Here is a 22,461-nt window from a genome sequence, read left to right as displayed (position 1 = left end):
GAACTATAGCACCATCGCTCGATATTTTACCGGCCGTCTTATCGTTTAGGCCACGCGGGCTTCGGAAACATGCGTCATTGAATACTGCCTAAATATTGTTGGAAGCTTAGTGCTTACGTAGCTCTTACTCACTATTAGTGCAGTGAGATATTTGAATTCGAAAATTTCCTTAAAGTTACTTACGTAACTAATTTTATTGTATGTAATTGCGAAATTGTAATCACACGAAATGTTTCTTGGAAATAATTGAAAGTATTTTTTTTTATCAGCAAATACACTGACGTAATATCTGTTGTTTATTGTAACCTAAAAAAAATTGGGTATAAATACGCGCTCACAATTGTATTATGTTGAGTATAATTTTTAGGAAATAATGTCTGTCAAATTTTGCGTTCTTCTCGTGGCCGGACTTCTAACAGTGAGTATTTAAATTTTTAGATTAGTTACTAGAACTATATTGTCTTCTACGCTTACTTAATAAATAAAATCTAAAATAACATGTAAATGCTAAAGTCGAGCTTACTTATGAGCTTATTCCAGCACACGACTTAGAGAAACAGAGTGTTTATGAGGGGTAAAATTTTCCTAAATTAAATATGTTTAAAAATATATGAGATTGCGAAAATCATTTTAAAATTTTAATGTGAAAAAAAAAATAGGCCAAAAAACAACACGCACTCTATATGTGTACATGTATGAATTACCCAGACTATTATTTGAAGGGTACTTTCAATGTTTTACACATTTAATGATTATCCGATATTTCGACATATTCCATACATCCTACCCGGAAGGTCTGTGATGAAATAATAGCGTGTGTAATGTAAATAGTCGCGACAGCTTAAATTATGGTGGCCCATAGACCATTACAGTTTCTCCAGACGAGTGAAGCTCAGTTTGATGGGATATGAACGTTAACAGCCTTTCCGAACATCAAGAGAAGCTGCTTCGCTAATGTATCTATTAGCGGATCGGAATCACGATCTACTGAAAAGATCCGGTGAGCAACACAGTGTACTAATGCTATGGGCTGAGTTTCATGTCGAACTCTTCGATGATTCAGGCGAGGACGGTGCTTCTAGCAGCTAAAGCAGTATTTACTAATCTTCAATTAATTTCCTTTCACCAAATTTCCAGTCCGCTCTCAGTCAATGCTCGGGTCGTGGCTGGTACGAGGGCCTGGGCGGCGAAGGACCGGGTTTCAGCTCCTGGTACAACCGTTACGGTAACCGTGTCTTAGTAGACCTTGCAACGAATTCAGCTCTGGGAGCGTCTAATGGAGGAAGTTTCGCAGTGACCAGCGTGAGCCCATGTGCTCCTACCGGCATTGCCTTGTCATCCCAAAACATTTACGAAGGTCCTGTTGGTGTGGCCGGCAATCTACCTTTCCTTGGAACTGCTGCCGTCGAAGAAACCTTCAAGTCCATTGGTGTTGGCCATATATCGTCTCAATGTGGGGACGGGGTCGTGGCTATAAGAGCTGAAAGTCCCGTCTCTGCTATTACACCAAGCCCTGTGCCTGCAGTCCGGGGAGTGGTCAATGGGCTACTAGGCCAAGGTACGGAATGTGGCTGTGCTTCTTACTAGAATTACAATGTAAGAATATGATTAAACAAAATGGAAAAAAATATTGTTTTTTTTTTTAACAACTATACTTTGGTTGGTTGGTATTGTTGGAGGTGATAAGACCTGGTGATTCTTGATACGATAACACTGAACAATATACTATTGGAATAATTTACGTGTTCGCAGTGTATTTACGTATAGCACGCAATGTAACAAAGTTCGTAATTAGCTAAGGCACAGGATTAACGGCCTAAAGGAAACAAGTTTGGTAGGCTATGGTAGGCAGCGGCTTGGCTCTACCCCTGGCATTGGTGACGTCCATGAACGATGGTGACCACTCACCATCAGGTGGGCCGTATGCTCGTCTGCCTACAAAGGCAATAAAAAAAAGTTTGCTTTTAACTACCTTTGTGTTACATTACCGGTTCACATAATATGGTACTATTACCGCTGATGACCGTTCTCAACGAAATTCAAGGCTAAATGTAACCTATTAATACAAAAAACTGAGTTTCTTATCGGATTTTGGCAGTGAGTCGCGATTCCGATCTGGTGGTAGATTCAGCTAAGCACTGCTCTTGCTAGGGCATCTATTAGGAAATCATTTCAGGCTGAGCTCCGTGTTCGCCCGTCAGACAAGGTGACAAGCTAGAATACACTGATTACGTAGATATAAATAAATAATAGTTAAAAAAAAAAACAAAAAAAAACACGCTTTATAGAAAATCCAACTAAAAAATAGAAAATAAAATTTGTAAATTTGAATTAAAAATGGTGTAAGAAAAAATGATTTTATTGTAAAAAAAGCGTGGGGTGCTTTTCAGGATATTATCAAAATAATCCTACTCACATCTGTTCATAAAATATTTATAACTACTGATACCATGCACCCAACGATTTTTTCTTACACTATTTTTAATTCAAATTTATTAAAATTTATTTTCTATTTTTTAGTTGGATTTTCTATAAAAGCGTATTTTTTTAGCTATTTTAAACTATTATTTATTTTTCATTTTTTAGTTGAATTTCAATTTTATCAATTTCTTTTTCAGATTTTTTTACTATTGAATTGTCACCGGTCCTTAATAAGTATACCAAATTTCGAGTTATTTCGACGTTTTGAAGGTAGTCAAAACCATGTTCAAAGATTCTGTTAATTACTAACATACATACGTCTGAAGCTAATAAAAGCGTATTAAAAAAAACTACTACCAAATTATTATAGGAAGAACTTTACTTCGGAGCCGGAGGTTGACCAAAAAATTATCTGGTTACGCATTGTGGCTTAAAGCAGCGGGTCAAAATAATATGGACGAACTCGTGCACCACAATCAAGCCCTAAGAGTTATATAGTACAGAAAACAGAAAGAACATGGTCTTTGCACTTTGCAGAAGTTTTTGTACACAGAAGAAACTTTTTTATTTATTTATTGCTTAGATGGGTGGACGAGCTCACAGCCCACCTAGTGTTAAGTGGTGACTGGAGCCCATAGACATCTACAACGTAAATGCGCCACCCACCTCGAGATATAAGTTCTAAGATCTCAGTATAGTTATAACGGCTGCCCCACCCTTCAAACCGAAACGCATTACTGCTTCACGGCAGAAATAGGCAGGGTGGTGGTACCGACCCGCGCGGACTCACAAGAGGCCCTATCACCAGTAATTACGCAAATTATAATTTTGCGGGTTTGATTTTTACTACACGATGTTGTTCCTTCACCGTGGAAGTCAATCGTGAATATTTGTTGAGTACGTATTTCATTAGAAAAATTGGTACCCGCCTGCGGGATTCTAACACCGGAAACCAACAATATTACGAGGTCTATCAGTTTAATTGGAGTACCATCATCGCGTTACCAAGTTAAAGTGTGCAGCAGTGGCAAATGTTAACCGTGTACCCGCACGTCATTGGGGTATAATCGGTATTCCCGACTACCCACCTTGTTTTTTTCTTTACCTATCTATTCGCCGGCTGCCTTAGGGGTTATTCTAGATTGACGCGGCCGAGATATCTAGCAGTGTTACGACATACACGACAGACAGACGGTGTTTCCCAAGCGTTATGACGTGTCCTTCTTCAAGCGAGGCTTGTGGAGTGGGCCTGGCTTTGTCCCTAGCATTGCTGAAGTCCATGGGCGACGGTAACCACTCACCACCAGCAGGGCTGTACAGTGCAATAAAAAAAAATACACTCTAAACCCAAACGTCGAGCGATGGGCTCAGTTGAAAATAATCCATTAACAATTATTTTTGTTAGTGCCCTAACTAAAATTTCTTTCTACACATTACACTACAATCACTGGCGGTAGGGCATTTTGAGTCCGGACGGGTCGGTACCACCGCCCGCCTATTTCTGCCGTGAAGCAGTAATGCGTTTCGGTCTGAAGGGTAGGCAGCCGTTGTAACTATACTGAGACCTTAGAACTTATATCTCAAGGTGGATGGCGCATTTACGTCGTAGATGTCGATCGGCTCCAGTAACCACTTAACACCAGGTGGGCTGTGAGCTAGTGCACCAATCTAAGGAATAAAAAAAAGTTTGATTGGACGGAACGACAAAGAGAATATCTTCTAAAAATTTCATTTCCATCTTTCATCACAATCACTTTTACGTTTTTAAAATAATGACTTTATTGGCATATTAATTACTACAAAATCGAAAATGGATACTCAAAATTTACCAACAAGTATTTAATTATTTAATGGTTTTTTTTATTGCTTAGATGGGTAGACGAGCTCACAGCCCACCTGGTGTTAAGTTGTTACTTGAGCCCATAGACATCTACAACGTAGATGCGCCACCCACCTTGAGATATAAGTTCTAAAGTCTCAGTATAGTTACAACGGCTGCCCCACCCTTCAAACCGAAACGCATTACTGCTTCACGGCAGAAATAGGCAGGGGTGTGGTACCTACCCGCGCGGACTTACAAGTGGTCCTACCACCAGTTTATTTAATGGTTCTGATATTATTATCAATTTTCAGTTCATTAGTAAGATATACAAAAACCACAAAACTATTATCCATTTTTTATTTAAATTAATAAGAACGAATCAACATAAAAAAAACAACAATTTTCTTAAAAATTAATGAACTATCAGTATAACCCGCCGCATCCACATGGCCCGATTCCTTTATAGCCTGCATTGACAGGCCATTGACCATAGCCGATCGGGGCTGGTGCAACAATAGGAGCTTCTGAAACTATGCCGATAGCGCCGTCACCACAACCGTAGAGAACAGCACCAATGCCGCCAGTACTGAACGCACCATCCGTAGCCACTGCACCCAGGAAAGGTAGCTGACCGAAAATTCCCAAGTTACCCTCAATTGTATTCTCAGAAGCAACAGTCAGCCCCGTGGGAGTGGTGGGAGAGAGACTGTTGACCGCCAGGGCACCACCACACGATGCAGCTAAATTGCTAGGACTCAGGCCAATAAACCCTGCTGAATAAGGTACGCCGTACCCCAAGCCATCGTATGGACTAATTGCGTCATAGCCTCCCCATCCTGAGCCGTAGGCACCTCCAAATCCTATAACAGGATCACGACCCAAGCATTGGCTGAAAGCTAACTGAAATAAAAACATAGTTTTAAATATGTACGTTGTAATGTTTTTGGTTTATTTTATAACTATTCTCTGTTTAAATGTTTTCTGTTTAAGCGGTAGGCAGCGGCTTGGCTAGCGGTAGGCAGCGGCTTGGCTAGCGGTAGACAGCGGCTTGGCTCTGCCCTTGGCATTGCTGAAGTCCATGGGCGACGGTAACCACTCACCATCAAGTGGGCCGTATGCTCGTCTGCCTACAAAGGCAATAAAAAAAATATATTCCAAAAATTGTAACAACTGTTAATTCTTTTAAGACAAGAAAATCCCTTTTTACTCATTCGCATCTTCATACATTAGGCGTCTTATGACAAAATTTCTGTATAATAGTAGAGCTTGAAGTATATTGGTGGCATCTATGAGGTTTAGTTAAAATACCAAATTTCCAAAGTCAACAGTTTTGGAAAAATTCACAATTAAAGGCAGAGTAGATTGTGTGAAGATGTTTATTTTCCAAATTCGTTGAAAAGGACTAAAGCCAGGGAGTATCATGACTGAATACACCGATATCGTTGGCAATAGGGAACTTTTTTTAATCACGTTCGCAGATTAAGTTAGAACTCTCATCTAAGATTTGGTAAAAGTGGCAGTTTTCCGGCGTGCATTTAATACTGGCTGTGCTTAGCTTGTTAATTCTTATATAGCTAATAGAAAATACGAAACTGATGTGAAAAGTGGACGCCATTAAAAAATAGTCATGTCTTTTCGAAATGTTTTTTTATTTTTTATTTCCTAGATGTGTGGACGAGCTCACAGCCCACCTGGTGTTAAGTGGTTACTGGAACCCATAGACATCTACAACGTAAATGCGCCACAGACATTGAGATGTAAGTTCTAAGGTTTCAGTATAGTTACAACGGCTGCCCCACCCTTCAAACCGAAACGCATTACTGCTTCACGGCAGAAATAGGCGGGGCGGTGGTACCTACCCGTGCGGACTCACAAGAGGTCCTACCACCAGTAATTACGCAAATTATAATTTTTGCGGGTTTGATTTTTATTACACGATGTTATTCCTTCACCGTGGAAGTCAATCGTGAACATTTGTTGAGTACGTATTTCATTAGAAAAATTGGTACCCGCCTGCGGGATTCGAACACCGTTGCATCGCTATATACGAATGCACCGGACGTCTTATCCTTTAGGCCATGACGAGTTCAGTGCTTTAAATCATAGATCATTTACTATTTAGGAATTCTAATTGTTTGGTATCTGTTTTAAATGCTTTCAGACCTTAGCAACTTGCATAAACCTGAAGCAAGATTAAAAAAGGTCCAGCCTAACTAGGAATCGTTTAGAATAATGCACTAATCAATCGAGGTTACATATTTACCTGCACGAAGAGAGCTGAGGCGCAAAGAAGAACTACAATAGTGGTCATATTTGTTCAGGTCTACCCTCCAAAGACAAGAAACGAATGTCATTTTGCATCCCTAGCTGATATTTATATGTGGCTTTAAACTGGTAAATAAGTTACATTGAAAGAATTGCCTAGGAGTTAAGTAAGCTTTGATAACAATTAGCTAAATGATAAAGTTTCAAGAAATAATAATTATGTACTCATTGTAGCTTCTGTTTTGATATGGGAATTGTGAAAGGTTTCAGCATTGTATTAAAAATTTGGGAATTTTTTTTTTTTATATTTCCAATTTCTTGATAGCGTTCAATATGTTGATAAGGTCAGGGCACAACTTGTTTTTAAAGTAAACCTATAAGGACTATAAAATGTATGGCTTTAACTAGCTAACCCGGCAAGCGTTGTTTTGTCATAGACATTATGTCAAGGATTTTTTGTGTGGATCACGCTTAAAATGTATGACAAATTTCACATTTTACCCGAATGGTAAGGAGTAAGCTGGAATGGTAAGTAGGTATTTTTTCTGTTTAAATGTAATATTGTTTCAATAAATGCTATATGTAAACTGCCGTGTTAATGACTAAACCACTACAAATTTCAGATTCAATAAAAGCGCAACATAGCACTTTCTTCCCTTTTTTTCTGTCACTATCAATCTTCTCTTACACTAGTGGTTTGATATTTGTACAGCTGTATTAAATATTATCTCTATCGTCGCTTTTTTTTGTTTCTATCTATACTTATTAAATAAATAGGTATAGGTATGAGTTGTTAGCTCCAAAACCGTAATCCACACATACTGGTCAATGCTATTTGGTGCATGTCACATGTCCTTGAATGATTAGTTCTAGGATACGCTGGTTACCTCCTGGAGAGAGAAATTTTCTCTCCATTTCTGAAGACAGTACCAGAGAAAACTCTTAGAAAAGAAAAGAACAGAAGAAGTTTTTATACCAGTTTCCACGAATGAGGGCAATGTCGATGATAAAAACAGTTATGAACTTAGAAACTCGTTTAACACACCACAAACTTCTACATCACTAGATATAGACCACAAAGAATCAGTAACCCAAAACTTGAAGAAAAAAATTAGAACTTTGAAGAAATATATGGCGAATAAGGCACAAAAAGATAAAATAGAAATAGAGTTATTGAAGAGAAAAAAAACAAATACAAAAAAATAATTCTGAGACTTAGGAAACGCTTACAGAATCCTAACACAAAAGCAAAAGCTCTAGAGAAAAGAGCATTCCACTATACAATTATGCGTAAAAAAACATTTTAAAGAAGCATAAAGTTTTGTCAGAAGCACAGAATTTCTTGCTGAGAGAGAAGAAACAGCCCCAGCAAAAAAAAATTTAATACGAAAAGTTGAAACAAGATATACAAGATTTTTTTGAACGCGACAACGTTTCTAGAGCTTTGGCAGGCAAGAAAGAGTTTATAACACGACAAAAGGAGAGAAAGCAGAAGAGATATTTGTTAGATAACATGAAGAACCTGCATAAAGTATTTGAATCCGAATTTCGAGCAGTGAGTTATTCTTACTTTTGCAAACAACGCCCATACTGGGTATTGATTCCAAGTGTAAACCAAAGAGATACATGTGTTTGTAAAATGCATGCAAATATGGAACTATTGATTCAGGCTCTGTACAAAAGAAGAATTATAAAACACGCCAGCATCAATGTTAAAGTCAATTTTCTCTGTTGTGGAAAAAATAAATGTCTTATTGAGCGTTGTAACTTGTGCGAAAACAAAACCATTTGCTACGAAGAATTTGATAATAAGGACCTAATAACATTCAAACAATGGCAAAATTCTACAACCAGTTATGAATCCAAAGGCATTAAGAAAAATAAAAGAATAATATCAAAAACAAAAATAACAACTAACCCTGAAGAAGTTGTTGAGCTGTTAGAACAGATGATTCCAAAGTTTCTAAAACATAAAGGGCTGCGCAGATGGCAATTTAGTGCAATGAAGGGTTTAAGGGAAAATCTTAAGGATAACGAAGGTATCATTCACATAGATTTCAGTGAAAACTATGCTTTAAAATATGAGTCTGAAGTTCAGGCTTTTCATTTTGGGGGAAGTAGGCAAGAGCTGTCACTGCAAACTGCTGTCGTCTATTTCATAGATAAGGAAGGTAAGTTCACTAACAAATTCAAATTCAAATTCAAAATCATTTATTTCAACTTAGATGTCAGTATGACACACTTGTTGAATGTCAAAATACAAATAACAATGTTAACTCTACCACCGGTTCCAAAAAAGCCACAGTCCTGAGAAGAACCGGCGAAACAAACTCAGCGGGCTTTTTTTTTTTTGGTTTTTTTCTCAAATATTTTCTTTTTTTAAAATAAATAAAAATATTTACAATAAAAGAAAAAACAAGTCAAAAAATACAATTAAAAAAATAATAATAATAATGAAAAATGAAAAGGCCAGGAGCGAGCGCCTCATTCCCATCATTTTGCACAGTAAGGTAAAATCTACGTCATGACTCTGCTGCGGTATGGGGCCATCTTATACCGCTACTAAAATTTGTCAAATTGGCTAATAACAATATTACTGCTCTTCACTTTTTATCTGATTCCCCAAGTAGCCAATATAGAAATAAAACTATGTTTTATGTCATCAGTAAATTATATTGGTATTTCGATGGATTGAAACACATTACTTGGAACTATACTGAGTCTGGTCATGGAAAAGATGCAGCTGATGGGGTAGGAGCAGTAGTTAAGCGTACTGCTGATGCTGCTGTACCACAAGGCAATGATGTTGCTACAATAGAATCCGGTGATGATGGTTTTAACTTAATTTGATAGACAAAGAAATATCGTTTCATATTCAGAAAACGATTTTTATATTCTCACCCAGGTTTAAAGAAATCTGTTTTTTTTCTGCAGCTAAAATTAAGTTGTTAATTATTTTCTTCGAAATCAATAATCGCTCTCATCATTATTTACAGTATTAAATAAGTTAATTGTTGTTAATGTTGCTAAAAATAAGCCCTTACGTACATTTTATTATTATTATAATATCCTCATAATAATAATAAAATGAAATGAAAATCCGGAAGCCGGCAACGATATTGTTGTTGTTGTTTTTAAATTCGCCAATAATTAGGCAAAGAGCGTAGCCTATACAGCCTAGTCTGTCGTAGTTATATTTTTTTAATGTCAATAAAAAGCCGGTGTATCTCTTTTTATTGCTTTTTGGGAGTTTTGACGTCAACTCGTTGAATAGCACATTGAGTGAGCGCAAAGTTCCACAGACCTTTTACCTTGAAAAAAAAAAAAAACAGTCAATGCTATGTTAGCCACAGTTTTATTCCAATGCCTCAATAATCGTGAATAACGATTATTTTCGTTTAATACACAAAACAACACCCAATTTATATATTATACATCACAATAAACTATTAAAAAAAATTTAAAAAAAAACTTCACGTGACGCTACACTCGGGTTGCTGCCAAAACTCTCTGATCATAATAATATATAATAAGAATAGAGTAATGGTAGGCCATTGAGATTTTTACTAATGAAATCATTAATATCTAAAAATATTAAATAATTCATGGTTTTAAGTAATAATTATTATTACAATATATAAATATGGAATTGAACAAAAATAAACTAAAAAGTCTGTGAATTATTGCCATTAGCTATTGTTTTTAATTTGTTTTCAAGTCACAGACAACTCTTTCGTGTGGCAGCATATAGGTTTACTATAAGGCTATATGGGCTAAGCCCTTTGCCTATTGGCGAATTTAAAAATTATGGCACTCAGTTTTGGGATGTTATCAAATAAGTAATTTATTCTTTTGTAAAACAATGCCAGGGTGAAAGAAATGTTGATATATAAACTAAACAACGTGAAAAAATAAGGCATAGTTTTTCAAGTACAAATAGTTTAGACATAAAGTTGGCCCACTTTGGGGCATTGTCCTTTAGCTCAATTTCCAACTTTTGGTTACATGCTCCCAATGGAAAACATACTTATTTAGGTCGCTCACTTTCAAACCGCAAAATAAAGTTTTATAGAATAAAAGAATTGAATATATCGAACATTTTACTTATTTGATTAAAATAACACTTAATTATTTACAATATAGATTGCTAATAGTATGGAGAACCGCCGCATCCGCAGGTGGGTCCGCATGCGCCAGAGATGGAGACAGAACCGACAGCGCAGGCAGGACCCGCGAACTCGACCGCGCCGATGACGGGCACCTGTCCCATTACACCGGTGGAGCCGGCCACGGGGAGTTCGCCAGCCACGGCCACGTTACCGATGCCGGAGCCGCCGTACCCTCCACAGCCACCGTACCCGACAGGACCGTACCCAGGCCCACCGAGAGGTCCGCCATATGGACCTAAAGGAGGTCCACCGGGACCCACACGACCCAAGCACTGACTGTACACATTCTGGAAAAACGTACCGGTAGTGATTAATATAACTCGAAAGACAAAATGATTACTATCAGTACTCAAGGCAGATCTTAGAGGAAAACCTGGAATAAGATATCCAAGATTACTTATACTGCAGATAGAGGGTTGGGAAATATTTGCTGACATAAGGACATGGAAATGGACGTCTTATAAAGTCCCAATTATACATGGCTATTGCGCTCTTCGAAGGGGATAAATTTCTTTTCATTACCATTACATGCTGTTAGAATAAATTGTGGTCGCATCGCTGGATACGAGAAAACCGGACGTTTTATCATGAAAGCCACGGAAACCGTAAATTTATACGTATTCAAAGATCTACAAACACGGGACAGTGTGGAATCTTGTAAAGACCTGGCCTAATAATAGACATTAATTGGCATTGTTAAACTTACTTGGATCAAGCAAGCCTGAACGCAAAGGAGTAAGACGGCGAATGTAGACATGACGTTAAACTTCTGAGGGCCTTTGAATCTTAATGTTTTGAACTATTAACAACTGTCTTTTATACTGAAAGATAAAAACACTGATTTATTGAAAAACACACAAAGATAGTACCAAAATTGGGTAAGGTCTTTGAATTACATACAGAAACAATCAGAGTTGCGTGATCCATATACGTTAATGTCGCAATTTTGATATATATAAAAGAGATTTGATATAAACGTTGTGTATTCGCAAGTTGTTCCTCAATTGATCAAATAAAATGGCGTTCAGGGATATTGTGGTCCTTGCTTCAGCACTTTTTGTTCAGGTGAGTGGATTTAAGAAGATTATTCCTTTAGTGAATTGAAATATAAGAAAGTCCAAGCTGACACGAGTTGATTTTGCATCTAAATGCAAAAATACACACTCATTGGAATTAGTTTCACTATACAAATGATAAGGAGAGATCATTTTTGCATTGATGTGGAATGTACTTCCGATCCACTTGGGTTTTTTTTTTTTTAAACAGTCACGCCACGTTATCTGGTCCCGTGATAAGTTCGTAAAGAACTTGTGTTACAGGTACCAGGTAACGGAAATAAATGTAAGATTTTTATTATACACATACATACATATATTTTATATTTAATATACATCCATAACCCTGGAAAAGACATTTATATTTATCATACAAATATCTTCGGCGGGATTCGAACCCGCGACCCCATTGTGTAGTGACCATGTCACTTTTGACTACACCAGACGGCCGGTTATGGAGTTCGGGGCGATTATAAGGGCGTGAGTGCCGTCAATAATTTTGAGATTTGAAGCCAGTTTAACGTCCTAGTATTTGCCCAAATCGAATGAACGTCGGTATCAAATATGTACTTCTGCCGAACTTCTTGTTCTTATTCCGTTAGCCAAATGTATTAGCGCTTCACTTGGTATCCAATTGGAATTATAAGCCATTAGACTAAAACTTAAATGCTGCTTTTGAACATGAATACGGAAGCTCAATTGTAAATTTGCGATGCTCCTATTGATTATCTAAAAAATCCTATATCAGTACAGTTTTCTACTATAATTTCTTTCTTCTTTTTTTCTATTTTTTCACGTGACAACGTCTAATAATTCAATGGAGCCGGCTGCACGCACGAAAAATTATGACTCATGCGGCGTTACCGCACTCTGAGGCGTAATTTCTTATGATGTTGTCACGTTCATCTATCGTCAGTAAACCGACTTTACAGACAACCGATTTTTTTTGTAACAAAGTTACTAAAGGTAATTTTAGGAGTTAATAATTTTTTCTATAAATATCACACGTATGAAATATGACAATTATGTGGTTGACATTGAACCAAAGAGTTCGATACGAAGGGTACAATTAGATAAAGATATCTAATCATTATAATTTTCCAGTCTGCCTTGAGCCAGTGTGTCGGCCGAGCTGGTCCCGGTCTTGGAGGGTACCGAGGCGGTTGGGATGGCTTTGGTTACGACGGTCTGGGATACGACGGTGCCGGATACGAATGGAATGGTCGCCTCGGCTGTGGTGGTCTCGGAGATGATATCGCAGCGGCCAGCGCTCTTGGAGCCTCTCACGGAGGTACCCTTGCTGTGGTGACTTCTTCTGCCGCTCCCACTGGCTTGGGCATAGCTTCTGAAAATTCATACGAAGGCGGCGTTGGTATATGTGGTAACCTACCATTCCTGAGTACTGCGTCTATAGCCGGCGAACTCAGAACCGGTGGTACCGGTGGTATCGACTATGGGTGTGGTAACGGAGCTGTTGGGATAACAGTGGAAAGCGTAATATCTCCTGCCATTAACTATGCTCCTGCTGGTGCTCCTTTAGGCAGGAGCTTCAATCGCGGCTGCGGATGCGGTGCTGCCAACCCATATTAAAATTTAATGATGTTATTTTAATGTGTTAATAAAAATACTTATCAGTTAATTCTCTTACTTACTACATCCGTCAGTGGTCTTCGCTCTAAATAAAGCGTCTCAAATGCAAATATTAAGCTAAGAGCTTTAATTCTATGCTTTGCTGATGAATTTTGAAATACATACATATTTTAACGTATTTCCTGCCCGTTTTGGTTTTGTAAGCGGTAACATTACACATTCGATTTTTTTTCAAACATAACAGTGGACTTAGATCGAAATTATCCAAAATTACTAGACAAGGAAAACATATTTTTTTCTATAACAATACTTAGTTAAGTGGCTGGGTCTTGTCTGTAACTCAAATATTATGTTAGTAAACTCGGATTTGTGAGGAGAGAGACTGTACAGAAATGGGTTTGGATATAACCAGCACCTTAAATTGCTTTTTCTTTATTAGGCGTTATGATAAACACATCTGGTATTATTTTTTTGAACGATTTGTTACCCACTTTCCACATTCGGTTCCATAAGAAATCTGGATTGTGGCGGTAGTTATCATTCAACACAATATATTTAACAGAGGGCTGAATCTCGCTTACGACATTTTCAAGATAAGCTTACATATAAGTTCGGAACAATAATATTCTCGGATCTTTGGTCTACCAAAGACCTTGCCTTTGTCGTTAAACTTCTTAGAGGGTAATTGTGACAATTTGCTTAGACACTTGGTCGGATACTTGGTATTAGTTTAGTTATTTTCCCCTTCCGAAAATATATTGTAATTTATGAGGATTTTTATGTATATGAGCATAGTCATAGGGTAGATGTATCGTATTTTACTTATCATTCAATTATTCCAAGAAAAACATATAAAATAAGGAAATAGGTATAACTTTGCAAATTCAATGGACCAACTTATTAAAATTTAAGCTGAGCTTTTTGTACTAGTATTTACAAAACGAAATTAAATAGACACGGATTCCGAGAACTAGTACTAGTAGAGTAGTTTTGACAGCGTATCTTTCTAGACCGGTGTTTCCCAAGGTAGGGCCCACGCCCCCCCACACAACGTGGTCTCGCCTTGTCGCGGCGGTGGGGCTTAAGTGTGCACCCCGATACCGTGGAGCAGCATTGTCTGCAGAGGGGTGCCGCGAACTAAGAAGACTGCACACGGTGTTCCCTTTTCCCACCTTTGCTGGACAAAGGGTGCGTGAAGCGGGAGAAGGCTCCCTTCTGGAGACCTTTTGGAGGCTAGGCCATGTCCCCGGCAGCTCTTTGACTGCTAAAGGGGAAGGCCCTCCAGAGGAGGGTACCGGTACGCCGGCGTGGCCACGTCGTGGTCAGACGTGTGGGTCTGTCAGCAATGGTAGACCCCACGTGGATGAGAAGTGAACCGGAGGGCACTCCCTTCCGGTCGCTGGTTGCCATGTCCCCGGCTGCCTCTTGGCGGCTACAGGGGAAGGCCCTCCAGAGGGGGGTACCGGTTTACCGGCGTGGCTTCGTAGAAGCATACCGTAATCCCTACCGAGTAGGGGACGGGGGCCGCTGCCTAGCAGGGGCCGCGAGGATGTGTACCTCTATAAAAAATGCCCTAATCTTAAGCTTGTGACGTGCCCGGTGATGAGATGAGTGGCTGGAGGGAGTCCAGTCGTAAGGGCCGTCCCAGGGGACCGACCCCTGGTTAAATAACAAAGGACCAAAAAATGATGGCAAACTTAAAAATAAAATTACCCCAGGAGGGTACCACCCTAGGTGGAGAATCCCTCCGTGCTTCCACCTCGGTGGGAGCATGCTGCCCCGCGTATTCTGGGGGGGGCAAAGCATGCCACGATGAAGGGGGCTGTGCGACGGGCAGCGGAAAACCCGTCGAACCGAGGTGTGACAGCGCTGGCTCGACGCGCTCTGCGCTCGTCAGCGAAGGCGAGGCGGCTGGTCCGAAAGGGACAACCGCCAAGAAGATTAGGCGGAAGAGGAAGTCTTGGCGAGCTTCCTCTCGTGAGGGGGTAGGGGAGCCAGCGTCATCCTCTGGCGCAGATGCCCCGCCGGAAAAGGTGTTGGTAATCTCCGATGCAGCCTCTGCTGCGGAGGAGATGCCGCCCCCTAGAGGGAGACCCGCCCGGAAAAGGGGCGCGCCGTCACCGGCGCCATCATCAGTGTCAATGTCTGTCGCCTCGTTGGATGGGCAGACGACAGAGGAGGAAGAGAGCGGCCTTCAGGATCCTGCCATGGTCATAGACAGGGCCATGAAGACCGTGAAATCATACGCGGCCAATGGCACCAAGACCAAAGCCGCTGGTCGTAAACTGCGAGAAGTGGTCTCGCAGGTCTCGAAAGTTCTGCCATCAGTTGCTTCTGCCAATGACCAGGTGGTACAGCTGATGGCGGAGAATTTGAGACTTCGAGCACAGCTCCAAGCTCGGCAACGGCCCGATGATGGAGCAGCGACGTCCTGGGTCGCTGGAGCCCCTCGGAGCTCCCGTCTCCCGGCGCTGACTAGTGATCAGTGGCCTGTGCTGCCACCACCGCGTGCGGCACAGGAGCGTCCGCGTCTCCCGTCACCGCGCTCTAGAGAGACGACCGCCGCCGCGCGGCAGCAAGCACTCGCGGGGCCACGGATGCTGGCTCCGCCAGAACCGAAGACCTTCAGCCTGGACGAGGTCATCAACCGCACCGTCCAGGCTGTAGTAGAAAAGCTGGGCGGGAGGCTAGCGGCTCTCGAGGCGAGAGTGACTGTTTCGGCCGACGTTAGGCAACCGGCGGTGACGGGTGCTTTGGCCACCCGTTCCGCTCCCGTACGGGCTCCGGCCACCAGGTCGGGCCCGGGACGGGATCGAACTAAGCGAGGGGGCGGCGCTAACGCGAAGCCTCCATCACAAGCACCCCAGTCCCGTCCGCTGCCTCCGCCCCCGTCAGACATGGACGAGGGGTGGAACGTGGTGGCCCGGCGGGGTGCCAAAAAGGCCTCACTGGCAGCTCCCCAAATGGGTAGAGCGCCAGTGGCCATGGCGGTTCAGGCTGCACCCCAACAGGGTCGAGCACCTGTAGCCGCCAAGAAAAACAAAAAAACAAAAAAAAAAAAAGGGAAGAAGTCGTCGCGGGCGCCGCGATCAGCGGCAGTGGTTCTAACTTTACTGCCTGCCGCTGAGGCCAAGGGCATCACATATAATGATGTGATGGCCCGGGCGCGTGAAGCAGTCAACCTGGACGAGATTGGGGCGGAGGAGGGCCTCCGCAGCAGGCAGACGGCCAATGGGGCCAAGCTGTTAGAGTGTCCCGGTGCCGATAGTCCCGGCATCGCGGAGCGTCTGGCGGCGAAGCTCCGTATGGTCTTGCCTGAGGAGGAGGTGCGGGTGCACAGGCCGGTAAAAATGGCGGAATTAAGAGTGACCGGCCTGGACGACTGCACCACCAGGGATGAGGTGAGAGCGGCCGTCGCTACCCAGGGCAACTGTGCACCGGAGAATGTAACCGTGGGTGAGCTGCGCCGTGGTTATAACGGGGCCAGCTCAGTGTGGGTGCGTTGCCCGTTGGAGACGGCTGCCTCCCTGGCTGCTCCTCCGCCCGGGGGACCGTCGGGGAATCCAGGCAGGCTGCGCGTGGGCTGGATAGCGGCCCACGTGCGCCTGCTTGAACCACGCGCCTGGCGATGCCTCCGGTGCTTTAGCACCGGACACGGTCTCGCCAGGTGCACTAGCTCGGTTGACCGCAGCGGTCTGTGTTTCCGCTGCGGCCAGCCGGGCCATAAAGCGGCGTCCTGCGCGGCCGCCCCGCACTGCGCTCTGTGCGCTGCGGCCGGGCGCGGGGCTAACCACCGGGCGGGAGGAAAGGCGTGCCTCCCGTCCGGTGATAACACCGAACGCAACCGGCACCGGAAGTCAAAGCGCCGGCAGAGGAGAAAGTTGGCCAGAGGAGCACTGGCCAACGCTGTAATCCCCGCTGCGGCACCGGTGCCGGAGGGTGGGGGCAGCGGTGAAGGGGAGGGAGCGATGGATGTGGTCCAACAGTAATGGACCGCACCTATCGCTTCCTCCAAGGAAACCTGAACCACTCCGCCAGAGCTCAGGACATGCTGTCTCAGAGTATGGCGGAGTGGTCTATAGATGTGGCTGTGGTCGCCGAGCCATATTTCGTTCCCCCGGCAAATGATTGCTGGTTCGGGGACGATGGCGGCCTGGCGGCCATAGCCATAAGAAGAGACGCGGCGATCCCCCCCCTGGCGATGGTGACCAGGGGCCAAGGGTTCGTCGCGGTGCAGTTGGAAGGGACCGTCGTGATCGGGGCGTACTTCTCTCCGAACAGGCCTACTGTCGAGTTCGGGCATTTCCTGGGCGGGATCGGGGCGATTGCTCGCCGCCTCGCTCCCCGTCCAGTGATTCTCGCGGGGGATCTCAATGCGAAGTCTGTCGCATGGGGCTCCCCCCGCTCGGACGCTCGTGGTAGGCTACTGGAGAGGTGGGCGAACGCGGCCGGCCTCTGTTTGTTGAATAGAGGTTCGGTTGCGACGTGCGTGCGGTGGCAGGGCGAGTCTATTGTGGACGTTACGTTCGCAAGCCCGGCCATCGCACGCCGTATCCGCGACTGGAGAGTTTTGGAGGGGGCGGAGACACTGTCAGATCACCGATATATTCGGTTTGATCTCTCCGCCCGCTCCACAGTCGCGGACGTCCATGGGGACCCCCGTGGTGCGTCCCGGTCATTCCCCAAGTGGGCACTGAAGCGCCTGAATAAGGAGCTCCTGATGGAAGCCTCTACGGTGGCGGCGTGGGCGCCCATGCGTCCACACCCGGTCGAGGTCGAGGGAGAGGCAGGGTGGTTCCGGGACACGATGCGTCGCATCTGTGATGCGTCGATGCCCCGGATCGGCCCTCGACTTCCTAATCGCCAGGCGTACTGGTGGTCGCCCGAAATTGCGCAACTCCGCGTGGAGTGCGTTCGGGCGAGGCGCGAGTGCGCCAGGCATCGCCGCCGCCGCCTGCCGCGGCGCAACGATCCGATTGCGTTCGCGGCAGCAGAGGCCCGGCTGCACGGCGCATTCCGCGTCGCGCAGAGGGCATTGCAGCTGGCCATCAGAAGAGCCAAGAACCTACACATGGAGGGTCTCTTGGAGACGCTGGATGAGGATCCGTGGGGGCGGCCCTATCATATGGTGCGCAATAAAATGCGCCCATGGGCCCCCCCGATCACGGAGCGTCTCCAGCCTCAGCAGCTGCGGGACATCGTCTCGGTGCTTTTCCCGCAGGAGCGGGAGGGATTTGTCGCTCCCGCTATGGACGCGCCGCCGGACTACGACGGTGAAGTCCCTGCTGAGGTGCCCCATATAACGGGGGCGGAGCTCCGTGTGGCCGTTCGCAAAATGTGCGCGAAGGACACTGCACCCGGCCCGGATGGCGTCCATGGCCGGGTTTGGGCCTTGGCTCTTGGTGCCCTAGGGGACCGACTCTTGAGACTTTACAACTCCTGCCTCGAGTCGGGACGGTTTCCTTCATCGTGGAGGACGGGCAGACTCGTGCTGTTGAGAAAGGAGGGGCGCCCGGCGGATACTGCCGCCGGGTACCGTCCCATCGTGTTGCTGGATGAGGTGGGCAAGCTGCTGGAACGCATTCTGGCAGCCCGCATCATCCAGCATCTGGTCGGGGTGGGACCCGATCTGTCGGCGGAGCAGTATGGCTTCCGAGAGGGCCGCTCAACGGTAGACGCGATCCTTCGCGTGCGGGCCCTCTCGGAGGAGGCCGTCTCCAGGGGTGGGGTGGCTTTGGCGGTGTCGCTCGATATCGCCAATGCGTTTAACACCCTGCCCTGGTCCGTGATAGGGGGGGCGCTGGAACGACATAGAGTGCCCCCCTACCTTCGCCGGCTGGTGGGTTCCTACTTAGAGGACAGATCGGTCACGTGTACCGGACATGGCGGGATCCTGCACCGGTTCCCGGTCGTGCGCGGTGTTCCACAGGGGTCGGTGCTCGGCCCCCTTTTGTGGAATATCGGGTATGACTGGGTGCTGAGAGGTGCCCTCCTCCCGGGCCTGAGCGTAATATGTTACGCGGACGACACGTTGGTCGTGGCCCGGGGGGGGAGTTTTGCTGAGTCTGCCCGTCTTGCTACGGCTGGGGTGGCGCATGTCGTCGGCAAAATTAGGAGATTGGGCCTCGACGTGGCGCTCAGTAAATCCGAGGCCATGTGGTTCCACAGGCCCCGGAGAGTGCCACCTGTCGATGCCCATATCGTGGTTGGAGGCGTCCGTATCGGGGTCGGGGTGCAGTTGAAGTACCTCGGCCTCATTCTGGACAGTCGTTGGACCTTCCGTGCTCACTTTCAGAACCTGGTCCCTCGTTTGTTGGGGGTGGCCGGCGCGCTAAGCCGGCTTCTGCCCAACGTCGGGGGGCCTGACCAGGTGACGCGCCGTCTCTATACGGGGGTGGTGCGATCAATGGCCCTATACGGGGCGCCCGTGTGGGGCCAGTCCCTGGCCGTGGGGGTGGCGAAGCTGCTGCAACGGCCGCAACGCACCATCGCGGTCAGGGTCATCCGTGGTTATCGCACCATCTCCTTTGAGGCGGCGTGTGTACTGGCTGGGACGCCGCCTTGGGTTCTGGAAGCGGAGGCGCTCGCCGCTGACTATAGGTGGCGGGCTGAACTTCGTGCCCGGGGCGTGGCGCGTCCCAGCCCCAGTGTGGTCAGAGCACGGAGGGCCCAATCTCGGCGGTCCGTGCTGGAGTCATGGTCCAGACGGCTGGCTGATCCTTCGGCTGGTCGTAGGACCGTCGAGGCGATTCGCCCGGTCCTTGTGGATTGGGTGAATCGTGACAGAGGACGCCTCACTTTCCGGCTTACGCAGGTGCTCACTGGGCATGGTTGTTTCGGTGAGTTCCTGCACCGGATCACAGCCGAGCCGACGGCAGAGTGCCACCATTGTGGTTGCGACTTGGACACGGCAGAGCATACGCTCGTCGCCTGCCCCGCATGGGAGGGGTGGCGCCGTGTCCTCGTCGCAAAAATAGGAACCGACTTGTCGTTGCCGAGTGTTGTGGCATCGATGCTCGGCGACGACGAGTCGTGGAAGGCGATGCTCGACTTCTGCGAGTGCACCATCTCGCAGAAGGAGGCGGCGGGGCGCGTGAGAGACGCACAATCCCGCCGCCGTCGAGCGGGGGCCAGAGAGGCGGATCTCGCCCAAGCCCTGGCCCTCTAAGTGTCTCGGGTCCCCCTCACGTGTCGGTCTGGGGACCGGCGAGGGGGGCCTAAGAAGACGACGTGCAAGCTGCTCTGCACGCGTTTTACGCAAGAGCATCCGGGTGATGGAAGGCCGGCTATCCTCGACCCACGCTGGTTCTGGCCCAGCGGGGTATTCCGTAGGGTAACCCACTCTAACCGGCGCCATCTAGGCGGGCTTCGGACAGTCTGCCGACCGAGAGGGCTGGTGGTCGTGGCGCCGACGACCGCCAGTCCGGCGTCCCGAGGGGGAGGGTGATGGGAGAGATGTGCTCCGCACTAAACGCTTCACTTTCCTCCCTTTGCCTTGTCATGAGTTCTGTCTCATGCGAGGTTTGGACGTTGGTTGTTGAGCGACAGGAGAAAAAGGGCCCACGCCCCACAAAAGGGCAATTTGATAGTTAAGGGGGACAATCGCACTAAATTAATATAGAAAATGTGTATTAAAATTATTTTGAATATGAATTTCTTTTTTTTATTATAATATTATATGTTTTGAAATATTACTTACAGTGTTTTGATAACAATTTCACAGTGATTTCTTCAGAAAACCTATCATTTATGTTTCTTAAGTGAACATATTTTTTTTTATTATTTAAAAAATTATGTATGGAGGCATAAAAGTTTTAGAAATGTTACAGTGGGGCGTGGGGCGCACAAAAAATGTTTGGAAACACTGTTCTAGACGCTCATAGTACCGAGAAAATATGTACTGTACTTAATAGACACGGTTCTTTCTTCCCAGTCGTTCACTACTGGCGGAGTGGTCGTGGTTACGTAAATTTTAATGTTTGGTTGCGGCTTTTGAGAGACTTCTCCATCTTTCTCTGTTTGTGGCGGTACGTGTACACTCAGTAAGGGAACACTTCGTAGATAACTTAACCAAGTCTGTCCACCTTGTGGATGATCGGCCGCGAGAGCGTTGACCGTCTACTCTTCCTTGAACCACTAAACGTTCCAATGAGCTTTCATTACGAATGATATGTCCAAACATATTAAGGATTAAACATATTAATAGACACGGTAAAGAATAAAAAAAATTCCGTTAGTAAGAGTAACACCATCAGCCGTCATCCAATACCAGAAAATAACTAGTACTATCGGGAACGCTCGAGTAATGTAACGCCATCTATTGTCAAATAAAAACATATATCAAAACGACTAGTACTATCGGAAATGTTTTCGATAATTGTAGACATGTTGTGGAGGTTTTTAAGCGCGTTGCAGAGATGACACGAAGGCACCTGAAGCGAAGCGGAGGAAGTGAATTGCGATTTCTGAAGTGTACCTTAAGTGTTGTAAGAGTTATAGATATGTGGCGGGTAGCCATCATACAACGCAAGATAATTGACAGATGCTTGAATCTCGCTTACGACATTTTCAAGATAAAGCGCATATATACAAGTTCCGAACAACAACATTCGGACCGTCGGTCTACCGAGCAATATCATCCGCTCGGTGGAAGATCTTCCCTTTGTCGTATACCTCCCCAAAGATAGAGTTGTAAATAGAGTTTTAGAAATTGTGCTTCAGTGAAATTTTTAGCAAAATAAATTTTAAATTTTATAGCAACAAAGATATAGCAACAAAGACTCAACTTTTCCTGATGAAAATCTGACAACAGATTAGATTATTGTTTTTCAAGAAACAGATTGCTAAGATGCAGGATAGAGAAAAAAAAAAGTGAATTTTTTTTTGTACCGAGCCTTAGCGTGTAACAATACTTTGGAGACTCATGTCGACATGATACTGGTTGTAAATGAGCAAATAGCGATGTCTTCATTAAAAGCATTAGCGGCGGTAGGGAAATAAAAAGCAACTAATAATCTATATATTAATACGTGAAGCAAAAGCTTTGTATCCCTTTTTACGAAAATTGCGCGGACGGAGGGTATGAAATTTTCCACACTTATAGAGGATACAGAGAAGAAGTGCACAATGCTAATATTTT

General features: G+C 45.0%; 4 protein-coding genes across 4 annotated transcripts; 2 read left to right on the top strand and 2 right to left on the bottom strand.

Moving 5' to 3' along the window:
• The first annotated feature begins 327 nt into the window (after positions 1-327).
• On the top strand, positions 328-1,628 carry LOC101740521 (chorion class B protein ERB4-like). The gene is made up of 2 exons (XM_004933184.4): positions 328-418; positions 1,138-1,628. The coding sequence occupies exons 1-2, from the start codon at positions 374-376 to the stop codon at positions 1,585-1,587; spliced, it is 495 nt and encodes a 164-aa protein (XP_004933241.2). The 5' UTR covers positions 328-373; the 3' UTR covers positions 1,588-1,628.
• Positions 1,629-4,586: 2,958 nt separating this feature from the next.
• Positions 4,587-6,554, bottom strand: 5h4 (chorion CB early protein gene 5H4). The gene is made up of 2 exons (NM_001118902.2): positions 6,507-6,554; positions 4,587-5,143 (listed from the first exon to the last, which is right to left on the bottom strand). Exons 1-2 carry the CDS (start codon positions 6,552-6,554, stop codon positions 4,667-4,669), a joined length of 525 nt encoding a protein of 174 aa, NP_001112374.2. The 3' UTR covers positions 4,587-4,666.
• A 4,041-nt stretch (positions 6,555-10,595) lies between these two features.
• Positions 10,596-11,468, bottom strand: Era.1 (chorion protein gene ErA.1). Its single transcript, NM_001118904.2, has 2 exons — positions 11,384-11,468; positions 10,596-10,964 (listed from the first exon to the last, which is right to left on the bottom strand). Exons 1-2 carry the CDS (start codon positions 11,432-11,434, stop codon positions 10,656-10,658), a joined length of 360 nt encoding a protein of 119 aa, NP_001112376.1. The 5' UTR covers positions 11,435-11,468; the 3' UTR covers positions 10,596-10,655.
• A 189-nt stretch (positions 11,469-11,657) lies between these two features.
• Erb.1 (chorion protein gene ErB.1) lies at positions 11,658-13,371 on the top strand. The gene is made up of 2 exons (NM_001115005.2): positions 11,658-11,742; positions 12,837-13,371. Exons 1-2 carry the CDS (start codon positions 11,695-11,697, stop codon positions 13,320-13,322), a joined length of 534 nt encoding a protein of 177 aa, NP_001108477.2. The 5' UTR covers positions 11,658-11,694; the 3' UTR covers positions 13,323-13,371.
• The last annotated feature ends 9,090 nt before the right edge of the window (positions 13,372-22,461 follow it).

The sequence above is a fragment of the Bombyx mori genome, chromosome 2, assembly GCF_030269925.1.
Source record: "Bombyx mori chromosome 2, ASM3026992v2".
Classification (NCBI taxonomy): domain Eukaryota; kingdom Metazoa; phylum Arthropoda; class Insecta; order Lepidoptera; family Bombycidae; genus Bombyx; species Bombyx mori.
This window is presented reverse-complemented; position numbering and strand designations above follow the sequence as displayed.